At 37.9% G+C, this 12,045-nt stretch overlaps 1 protein-coding gene across 1 annotated transcript in view; it reads left to right on the forward strand.

Moving 5' to 3' along the window:
* Positions 1-12,045, forward strand: part of PCDH15 (protocadherin related 15) — a 723,362-nt gene that overhangs the window by 174,813 nt on the left and 536,504 nt on the right. The window contains exon 4 of the mRNA XM_059172504.1: positions 622-782. Coding sequence (XP_059028487.1) covers positions 622-782 — 161 coding nt within the window. The remainder of the gene's footprint in view (positions 1-621; positions 783-12,045) is intronic.

Consider the following 12,045-nt stretch of genomic DNA (forward strand, 5'->3'; position numbering starts at 1 on the left):
TTGTGCTGTTTTGATCAAGCACTCAAGATGTGTCTGCAAGAAGAATGAAGTCTGTCTTATGTCTGCCCACTGGTTTTGTCTTTCACATTAAGATTTACGTTTTATGGATTTGCGCTAAGATAAAAAAAAAGAAAGAAGCAGTTCTCATCATGGGAGATCTTGCTACTTTATCTCTTCCTTTTCATCCTTTCTGTAATTTTCAGGCTGTCTCTTTTCATATCAGAAGTCTTACTGAGTGAACTGAAGGATCAGTCTCTGTATCTCAGGCATTTCCTTTCTGTTTGGGGTGAAATCCAGTGATCACTCCTGTGCGGAGTGATGGACAGGGAGGGGGAACAGTTTGAAATTGTCCAAAGAGAAACCAGAAATAGATGATGAAACTCACCAAGTGGTTCAATCTCTGCCTGCCACCCTCATCTCCCAAAAATATCATTTATAAATAGTGGAATAAAGGTTATCTCGCCTTTTGGAGACAAGACACTTTCTATATCATGCCAAATATTATGCTGAATGTCTTCTGCTTGAAAATGGATTTGCCAGTCACCTGGGGTTTAAGAATATGATCTTGCTCAAGAATCCGTATGAGTAGCATGTTTTCAAATAACTGTCTTTGGCCTGCAGGTACAATTCTGGTGGATAACATGCTGATCAAAGGGACTGCTGGAGGACCAGACCCCACCATTGAACTTTCCTTAAAGGACAATGTGGATTACTGGGTGTTGCTGGACCCTGTGAGGCAAATGCTCTTTCTGAACAGCACGGGCCGAGTTCTGGATAGAGACGTTAGTGACTCTTTTTTCCTTTGTTCCCATGTCACAACCTATCGTGGTATAAGTAACTGCATGTGTTTGTTGATAGAACATCAAACTTTCTCTATAGAATTGGACATGATTTTCTATGTTTATCAACAAAAAACCCCTTTTTTTTAAACTCCTGGAAGGAAAAATAAGGAGGGAAGGGATTGTCTGTGTCTAAGAGATCCATTGTATTTCCCCCTGACATCCAGGAACAAGTTGGGGGTAGAGTTGGAAGAGTAGGAGAAGCAAGGCGAGAACCCACACAGAGTCTGGGAATGCAGCTCAGGTTTGCTTGAGGATGCGGTGAGATGGGCTGAGCACAGGAGGTGGTCTCACAAAAGGCAGTCATGGGTTGAGGGTTGAGTGTGTGTCCCTGTGCTTCCTGCACTATAAAGACATTCAAAGAAGGAGCACGAGTTTCCTGGCACCTTGCCAGTCCATCGGTGGCAGGGGACCTAGGTATTAAGGCAGCATAACTCAGGTATTCTGTTATGAAGAACAGCTAAGTTGCCAAAATCATTGACTATTTCTCTTCTGAGGAAGAGAACTTTGCATTCCAGTCTTGGGTCCAGAGAAGCGTGTATGTGTGTGTGTGTGTGTGTGTGTGTGTGTGTGTGTGTGTGGCGCACCCTGTGGTAGCTGTAATAGCCATTATAGGGGACCTTAGGAGCACATCTCAACAGGCCTACTCCCGAATTTCCAGACTATAAAATCTAAATGTTAGGCATTCAGCACTTGGTGAACCTGATTCTCTCGAATTTATGATTCACTTTACAATACAGTGTAGGGTGGAGGGCCCCTCATTTATTTTACATCTAAAGTTCAGAGTCTCTCAGAGCTTGGCTGTGAGGTGGGCTGTGCACAGGACTCTCCCACCAGGATGGGCTCTCTCTGTCCTCTTGGGGGCTGCAGGGACACTGACAGAGCCATGGTCACAGTCATGGAAGGCAGGCACAGTGGAGAGGGAAAGTGGGATCATCGGGGTCCATGTAGGAGAAGAAGTCTGCCTCAAGGCCCCCTCCCCTCCACACACTCACTATGTACTTCTATCACAACCCATCATTTCTACACCACACTTCACAATTCAGGATGGGCACCTGGAAGGTGTAAAATGGAATAAGGACAGTTGCTATCTTGTCTTGGCTTAATTTATCTTCAAAGTCTTAAGTTTTGTGAGAGCAGTCTGGATAATGGGCCAGACTGGCAAGCTGGGAGAGTGTCCCCACTGTGCTACCTACAGGCATCCTGTACTGGCCTTAATCAGGACCATTCATCTCTATGTCCCATGCATTTTATATTGTAACCTATTAGCAGAATTATAGAATATGTATCTCTTTTAGGCCACTATTATTTTATGTTGTTTCCTTTTCTTAACCTAATAGCTAATTCTAATAACTTACTGTTCTGCTGACAAATCATTTTCTTTTTTAAAAACATTTTTTGTTTCATTTGAGATTAAAAGCACAAGTTCTGGGTCTGAATTTTGAGTAGAAAGAAAGGATATCCTTCAGTATAAATAAACTGGGATCTGTATCTCCAACCTAAAACATTATTTATATTATGCACCAAAAATTATCTTTACTTGGAAAGATAAGTATCCACTTCCCTAGTATTATTTTTCTATTTCTGGTAAGGGCAACATTTATTGGATATTAGTGAAACTGAAAAACAGTACTGTGGGAATACGCTTGAACAAGGACTGACTTGCAGGTAATAATTGCAAAAACAAGTATCACTTAAAGAATCATCTCGGCTGTTTTCTTTTGTGGGTTCGTTTTTAACACAGTAACCAAAACTTATCTCCTTCTACTTAAAATGCCCCTTTCAATTAGGAATGTTATGGTCAAGTTACACTTGCCAAGATATTTTGTAAATTAAAGCGTTGTCAGCAGACACCTACCTGAATTAGCTAAAGATGCTGGAGTCAAGGACACCTAAAGGATATTAATTATAAAGTGAATATTGTACAGAAGAATCTATAAATAAAAATCAAATCACAGGTTCACATATGTGCAGTATGTTGATTTTGCAAACACAGTCATTGAGATCACAGGAAGACAGTAGCTAAAGAGAGGACGAGGGGTGCCTGGGTGGCTCAGTCATTAAGCATCTACCTTCAGCTCAGGTCATGATCCCAGGGTCCTGGGATCAAGTCCCACATCAGGTTCCCTGCTCAGCCGGAAGCCTGCTTCTCTCCCTCTCCCATTCCCTCTGTGTTCCTGCTCTCGCTCTCTTTCTGTCAAATACATAAATAAAATCTTTAAAAAAAATAAAGACAGGCTGCGAGTTCATATGAGCTCAAGGCAAGGCTCCCTAGACACAGCACATGCTTCAAATATAGCAGTTTTCAGAGTTTGCTGCATACAAATGTTTCGCAGAATCATTGGACTTTAGAGGTGGAAGGAATCTTAAAGGTTTGCTAATTGATTATTTCTTTCATGGTCTACTGTGCGATACGTTTAGACACAGCCAGTCTAACATTTAGCACTTGTTGATGGGGAAATGAGAACAGTAAAGCAATGAGGGTGATTTTTTATTTGTCTCCATATGCTATTTATTTGTCTCCACATGCTATTGTGATATCGCGCCCTTTCTGCATTTTTTATTTTATACAGTCCTATAGAAGATAGATGGCTTTTGCTTTGTAAGAGTTCTTAAAAAAATTCTTTCTTAAAGACATAAAATGTTATCTATCTTAGGTTAGCCTTCCATGATTTTTGTTTGCTTGTTGTTTTGTTCTGTATCATTGTTGCTGTTTCTTATTGTTATTGTTGTCAGTTTTGCTAGCCTACTGCTCTCACGTACTCTGCTTAGGTGAAGAAAGTCTAAGTCCACTCAGCTAATTAACTAGGAAGCCATGCTGCGAAATAGTTGGGTTTTGGTGCCAGGGAATTCTTGGATAAATGTGGGAGCTGGATTTAAACAAAGAGTTAGAAGTCTAAGTATAAACATAGTAAAAAGAGTAGCATAGAAGAAGCCAGAAGCACAGGAAGAATAAGCGTAACAGTGTGAGGTGTGGACCTGCTAGCCAGTAAAGGGCACCATCGAGTTAAAGAGTGACAAAAAAAGGGGGGGAACAGTTTGATGTCAAGAAACTGACATATCAGGGATTAACTGATCATTAAAAAATACATTCTTGGAAACTCACCCTATGCTGTTTACCAGTATTAAATTTCCACAAGTCAAGGTAGTAATGGACTAGGCTGAAATCCACTCTGATTCCTGGATTTGTTGGCCAGTCTTCATTTTGGGGAGGGGGAGCACTTGGCCAGGATTCTGATAAAATCTGTGGACTCATTCCTCAAGAAAAAATTTACTTCCATATGAATAAATGATATGCCATCAAATTCAAGAGTTTCACTCACCATAAAGGTTACATAGACCCAGGGATAGAGATCTTGCCTTGACTAATGCATCTTCCTACTTCCCTTACTCTCAAATTGTTAGAGGATCTTCCATCTCAAAATCAGGAATTGTAGATAGAACCAAGGCACCACTGAGCCACCCAGGCACCCTTCTGCCTTACTGCATTTGTACTCATATCTATCCCAACCCACTGGAGTAATTTGCTGTAGTCTTTTTTTTTTTTTTTCCTTTTTGTAACTTGTGTGGTCTTAATGCATTCCCTAGCTATTAGATGTCTGCCAAATCCCTTAATAGAAAGTGATCTCCACGTACCTCAGAAAAAATAAATCTCAATACAATCTCTTACATCAGTGCAGTTTACAATGTCCTACATTAACCTTTGAATTTTTGAAATTCTTGTGAATTGCTTTCCCTGATGCCACAGTGCTTTTTAGGGCTTTATTCATCAAAGTCTAAAGGCTTTTTTTCTGAAAATTCTTAACCCAGTGCCCATCTTTTTTATGTGAAGAATAGATTATTGCTTCTAGGAAAAGAGTGTGGTACATCAGCACATTTTGTCCAAATCTAATCACAACAGGAAATTTTAATTTTACTTAATTATAAAATAATATATGCTTATGGTAGAAATAACAGAAAATAAAAAGCATAGGTACAAAAATTGCTCTTCCATTTAAGGAAAGTATTTAATATGCATCCTGCTGTATATTATTTCAAGCATATATATATATATATATGTATATATATATACACATATATATGCACATATGTTAGCATATGTCTTTATATCACACTGTATATAATACATTCAGCGTGGTTTTTTTAAAGAATTATTTATTTATTTTAAAGGGAGAGAGCATGGAGGGGAGGGGCAGAGGAAGAGGGAGAGAGAGAATCTTAAGCAGACTCCCCGCTGAGCATGGAGCTCAATGCAGGGCTCAGACTTAGGACCCCAGGACGTTAGCTGAAACCAAGAGTTAGAGTCTCAACTGGCTGAGCCACCCAGGTGCCCTTTTTCGCCTGATTTTTATTTTTTTATTTTTTATTATTTTCTTTAAGATTGTATTTATTTATTTGACAGAGAGAGAGAGAGAGAGAGAGAGATCACAAGTAGGCAGAGAGAGAGGGAAGCAGGCTCCCTGCTGAGCATAGATTCCCAATGCATGGCTCGATCCCAGGACCCTGAGATCATGACCTGAGCCGAAGGCAGAGGCATAACTCACTGAGCCACCCAGGCAACCTTCTGCCTGCTTTTTAAATGTGACTTGTAATATACCTCCATCCTTGTGGATGAATGTATATATATAATCATTTTTATTGGCTGCGTAGGGTTTTACTGGATGAATAAATGGAGATTATTTTTAAAACAAATCTATTTTGGACATCAAGTCAGTTTGCAGTTCTTGATGGCTTTCTCTTCTTGTGGTGTATTTGTCTAGTTTTAGTTTTTGTTGACCTTTTCTGTTGTCTCTTTTATTCTCTATTTCATTTATTTCTTATCTGATCTTTGTTATTTTCTCTCTGGTACTAACTTTGGGTTTCATTTGTTCTTCTAGATCCTTGAGATATAAGCTTAGATCATTTATTTGAGATTTTTCTAGTCTCTTGTTGTACACATTTATCCCTATAAACTTCCCTTTTGGAATTCCATTTCCTTCATCTTGTGAATTGAGTATGTTGTATTTCAATTTTCAGTTATCTCACAGTATTATTTTTTAAAATTTCTTTTTATTTTTTTCTTTGACCTGTTGGTTGTTCAATAACATGTAGTTTAATCTCCATGTGTTTGTGAATTTTCCAGGCTTCTTCTTATCATTGATTTCTAGTTTCACACTAGTGTGGTTGGAAAGCACACTTGCTATAATTTCAACATTCTTTAATTTATTGAGGCTTCCTTTGTGGCCTACCATGTGATTGATCATGGGTAATGCTCCATGTGCACTTGAGAAGAAATACATTCTACTGCTTTTGGATAGAATAGGCTGTATGTGTCTAAGACCATCTGGTCTACTGTGTTGTTCAAGGCCAATGTTTCCTTATTGATTTTCTGTCTGAATGATCCATGCATTGATGTAAGTGGGGCATTAAAGTCCCCCGCTATTATTGTATTGCTGTCTATCTCTCCCCTTAGGTCTGTTAATATTTACTTTATATATTTAGGTGCTCCTATATTGTCTGCGTAAATGTTTACAAATGTTATATTCTCTCATTGGATCACCTCTTTTTCATTATGTAATGTCCTCTGTCTCTTATTACAGCCTGTGTTTTGGAATCTTTCTATTTTCTGATATAAGCATACCTACCTCTGCATTTTCTGAGATTCCTGATATGCAAGTTCTTTAGGTGGTTGCCAACATTCTGAGCGTTGTTCATTCTGTGAATATAATGAATCATAACAAAAAATGTGAATGTTCTGAGTAGCAAAACAGAGCCAACAATCAGGGTTTGACCCTAATAACAACTGCCAAAACTCTGTGTTACATCACTAGGTTAGAATTTATTTTAGCACTTCTTAGGAGAAAATTGCTCTGGAAATACTATGTTAGTGAAATTTTTTTCCACTGAGCTTTTCAAATACAATGAAGCTCTTCTAGGTGTCTTAGCCCATTTGGACTGCCATAACAAAATACCACAGACTGGATGGCTTAGAAATGACAGAAATTCATTTCTCATAGTTCCAGAGGCTAAGTGTATGGAACCAGGGTGCCATCAAGACCAGGGGAGGATCTTTTCCAGGTTACAGACTTCTTGTAATCTCACATGCTGGAAAAGAACCAGAGTGCTCTCTAAGGCCTCTTTTGTAAAGGTATTAATCTCATCACCTGATCACCTGATTCATGTTGTTAAAGGGAAGTAAGAAGTAGATGATGAAACTCACCGGATGTTAGAAATTCTGCCTCTTACCTTCATCTCCCCAAAATATTTTTTATAGGTAACATAATAAAGGTATGTTTCCCTTTTTGAAGTAATACATTTTTAAATCACACCTAACATTGAATATTTTCTGCATTGAAACATATTTGTCAGTCAGCACAAAGCCCTCCCTACTAATACCATCTTATTGGGCCTTAGGAGTTCCCCATATGAATTTTAGAGGGACAGAATATTCAGATCATTGCATAAGGAGATTCTGATTTTACACAAAGTTCTTTGGCTTATAAGGATGGCACAAAAATGCTTCCAAATGAGCTCAAGTCAGTGGGTGAAGAATATTAAGAATATTAACATCATAGACATGAAAAATAATTTGACTTTAGAAATATTGCCAATGTGGGGCACCTGGGTGGCTCAGTTGTTTAAGCAACTGCCTTTGGCTCAGGTCATGATTCTGAAGTCCCGGAATCAAGTCCCACCTCAGGCTCCCTGCTCGGCAGAGAGTCTGCTTCTCCCTCTGACCCTCCCCCTTCTCATGCCATCTCTCTCTCTCATCCTCTCTCAAATAAATAAATAAAATTGTAAAAAAATAAAAATAAGAATAAGTAGTAGTAGTAGTAGTAGTAGAAATATTGCCAGTATATCAGGGACAGAGGAATCTACGTGTTCTTGGACCACATGATCTCTAATCACCACATTTCTCTGTTTATATGTTGCATTTTCTTCTTCCTGCAGATCAGAACCCTCTGTGCATTTTTAATTTTGTCCCCCACCTGTTAGATTCATGTTCATTTCCACTTGTTCTTTCTGCAGTGGTTGGGGAAACTGTGCTTCCCCAAGAAGGAATTATGAATCATGTTTTCTGTACTTTGTTCATTGAGGCCATAAATTATCTCTTAATGGGAGTATTTGAACAGTATGGCTGCATAGAACTAAAAGAAAATCTAATATATATAAGTAAATATTTTAAGATTCAATGGTAAAAATAAGTAAAATAACAAATGAGCTTTATGGAAATTTCTGAGCATTAAAATAAAATGTAAAGCTTTTCAAGCCTCCCATATTTGCATTTAATTAGAGAACTTCTCTATGATATGGTATACATAGGAGCCTTGGACAGCTTTCAAGCTTGGTTCATAAGTCTTGCTCTGATGGTCATTATTTTTTTATTCCCTATTTTTATTTCTGTTTACTGAAGTTCCTTACACTTCCTGCAGTAAAAAGAGAGAGAGAAAGAATACAAAGGTGTAAAATGAAGAGTCTTAAATGATAAAACAACCAAAATATGTTGTCTGGCATGTAAAGTAGATCTCAGTAATGAAGAAGCATCACATGAGATGTTTGAAATCCAAAGGAGTGTCTCACCTGACCAATATCCCCTCATCACTTTTGGGCATGGGATAGTCATGGTCATAATGACACGGATAAATTAAAACAATAGTAGAAAGAAAAATATGATTCTGGCACAGTCCTGTTACACTTATCGCAAAACTCTGGGCAAACTTTTAAAAACTTTGAACAGAGGGAAATCATGTTCATGGAAGTCCCAAACATCTCACCTTCTCATCTTCCAGACTCTAAGCTGGCAGCTGCACTTAGCTGAGCTTTGACTTCTGGCCGCTGGCCAGCAACCATGTCATCACGGGCTGCCCATGTTCTCCTCTATGGCATGCAGGCCTCAGTGGCCAACAGCACAGCTGCACAATGACTCTCAGTCCTTGCTTGGACTGTGGAACAATTGCCTCACAGTCCTCTCACCATATATCATGATCCAAGCTGATGTACCTTCAGTGCCCCAAACACAGTCCCAACCTTCTTGGTAGATGCCTTCTCATTGTAGTCAGGCCTTCTCTGGTACTCTCTGATTTTTTTTTTTTTTTGAAGATTTATCTATTGATTTGTGTGAGAGAGAGAGGGAGAGTGGGTAGAGGGGCAGAGGGAGAGAAACTCAAACAGACTCCATGCAGAGTGCAGAGCCTGGCGTGGGGCTTGATCCCATGACCCTAACATCAGACCTGAGCTGAAACCAAGAGTGGAGTCTTCACTGTCTACACCAACCAGGGGCCCCTCCCTGGTACTCTTTTTAATCTATGCCTAAAAATTACCTTTACCGTCTGCCATCAGTTGAATGTCATCTACTACGAAGACATGCCTTAAATGCCACTCTTTACATAAAAGATTTCTGCATGTTAAACTGGTATGTAGTTTCTTGCTCTAAACTCTAAAGCCTTCAAAATGTCTTGTCTTGCTTTATTTTTGTGTTCATGTCATATCAATTTTATGGGATTTGCTTACTGCACAAGGACTGCTTCATATTAATCCCAAACTACACTAAATTATGAATTTAATAAATACAGTTAACTAAACTGAAAGTCCTTAAGAGTTGATTATGAAAGATTTCTCTAGATATTACATTATCCTAATTATATTATCAAGTTGGCACTTTCTTCTTTAGACAACTTATGTCAACATATCATGTACTTTGAAACTTCCATTTGTGAGGGACACTCATAACTCTGGCCAGCCATTTCCTTTAAGTTCGTTTCATTGTTTAAAACTAATTTCTAGGGTCACCTGGGTGGCTCAGATGGTTAAGTATCTGCCTTCGGCTCAGGTCATGATCTCCAGGTCCTGAGATTGAATTCCAGGTTGGGCTCCCAGCTCAGCAGGAAGCCTGCTTCTTCCTCTCCCTCTGTCTCTCCCACTGCTTGTGCTCATTCTGTCTCTGTATCTCTTTTAAATGAATAAATTAAAAAAATGTTAAAAACAAAAACAAAACAAATTTCTGCAACATAATGTATCTTACTTCCTTTCCCTGTCTTCCAGTTGATTTGTGAAATAATGAAGGTTTTTCATTTTGTAAAGGTAGTAAATACATAGGAAGACAAATCATGACAAAATCCTTTCATTCTGGTGAGGACTGAATAAAATTGGCCTTCGTTTTAGGAAAAATAAAATCAAGTCTTATACAGGTTGGCTAAAAATTTGTTTTCTCTTTTAAACCATAAGGCCTCTAAATACCATGGTTTCTAGAGAAAACTCAGTTCTCCTGGGGTTGAAGATGAATGCTATAGTCAACACTGTTCACATTAGTAAATTTCTTACAGAAACCTTACTCTGCATGTTAAATTGTAAGTGATTGTCTGAAAAACTCATAATAAAATTTTTCATTTTTGTCTTCCTTCACATTACAAAATTCAACATATTTGTTGGAAATGTTTCTTTCCTTACTTTCTACTCTCAGACCCACTCATGAGATAACCTCCATCCACCATTGGTATGTGTCCTTCCAAAACTTAAGTTATGCATATCAAGACCCATACCCACAGGAAGGTTAACATAAATATGCATTCATATATTCTGTTAAACATTCGTTTTTAAATTGAGAGAGTACTTGGCATGTCTAGGTATATGTGAATGGTAGTTGTTTTAACTAATTAGCCCAAAAATTTATACACAGTGTTTTTATTCTCTTCTTCTTCTTCTTCTTTATGTATGAAGCAATTTAAGAGAATTGGGGAAGAAAAAATTGGCAGGACTTTTTTTTGCCAGCAGGTAGGAAAGATAACCTAAAACTTCCCTAACAGATTCCTAAGCATTTTGTAGTCCCTCAACTCTCACTGACTGTAGAACTGTACTTGATATATTTATGACCTTCTTATACAGCAGAATAGAATCCATTCCAAGGCGAGATTACAACGTGTGTTATATGAGCCGCCGGGAATTCTGGCCTTCAATGTGATCCATTATGTTTAGGATTTATTGCAAGCTAAGGCCTATCCATGTTACTCACAGTTGCATAGGGAGCTGAAGTTAAAAGTGGCCAGAGCTCCAAGTGACCTAGTTATGTCTAATTTATGGGCACGTCACAGGACTAAGTAGGGGCTCAGCGCAATGTGCATTTGCTTCCCTTCTTGCAAAGATTGTGACCTCTCTGTCCCAGCGTTCCCACGCTCCCACTCAATATAGTGCTCCAACTTGAGAGGAAACAGTTTTATAGGTCTCTTGTAATATTTAGAAGATAAGTAACTTTAGAAGAATTTAATTCACCTGTCTTCTAAATGGGTGACAAGGGCTAACAGTACAAGTATTTGTTTTTTATTTTTTTGTTTTTTGTTTTTGTCTTTGTGGTGTTTTTTTGGTTTGTTTTGTTTGTTTTTTACTTTCCAATTGAAATATGCGTGACTTTCCTTTAAAATCCATGGTAACAGTACAAATACATGTTTTTGTTTTGTTTTGTCTTTGTGATTTTGGGGGGGTATTTATCTGTTGTTGCTTGGTTTTTGTTTTTTGTTTTTTACTTTACAATTGAAATACGCAGGACTTGCCTTAAAAATCTATTAAAGAAAACACTTTCAAACTAATAGTAAAAATAGACCTAATCTTTTGAAATGATCTTTTTGCCTCAAGGCTGCAGATTTTCAGGGATGGGCTTGCTTTATGAGATGGTCCATTCAATTCTGTGCTGCTTTGGATTAATACAAAACCACTACTTATACTGAAGAAAAAAACCACGCTTTGTGAAATTTTTATTCATTGTGGTTCTTTCTGCTCTCTGAGACTACAATGAATAAACTAGTAAAGATTCTCAAAATAACCATTCAGCTGTCTGATGCATCTTGCATTTTTTAGCTTAAATATCCTCAATTTTTGTCACACTTTCTCAAGGTGTTCAGACTTCTCAGCTGTCTATAAAATGGTGCTCACTCTAGTCCACCAATCTCTGCATGGATATTATTAATGAATATGAAGTTTGTATGACTTTACTGCCCCTGCAATCCCTTTACAGTGTCGGTGTATAAACCCATCCTTTACTCATCAAAATGTCATTGTTATATTTTCATATGAATGTTCATAGCCATTTAGTGTACATGGGTAATTAAGGTGGTTTTTGTTGTTATTGTTGTTGTTTGTCCTGATACCAACAAAGTGAATTAAAGATATTATTGTAAAAATACATCATTATATAACCTGGTATTCTGACTTATTAAAATGATTTTGAATGCTGCCT

The sequence above is a fragment of the Mustela lutreola genome, chromosome 4 (assembly GCF_030435805.1).
Source record: "Mustela lutreola isolate mMusLut2 chromosome 4, mMusLut2.pri, whole genome shotgun sequence".
Classification (NCBI taxonomy): domain Eukaryota; kingdom Metazoa; phylum Chordata; class Mammalia; order Carnivora; family Mustelidae; genus Mustela; species Mustela lutreola.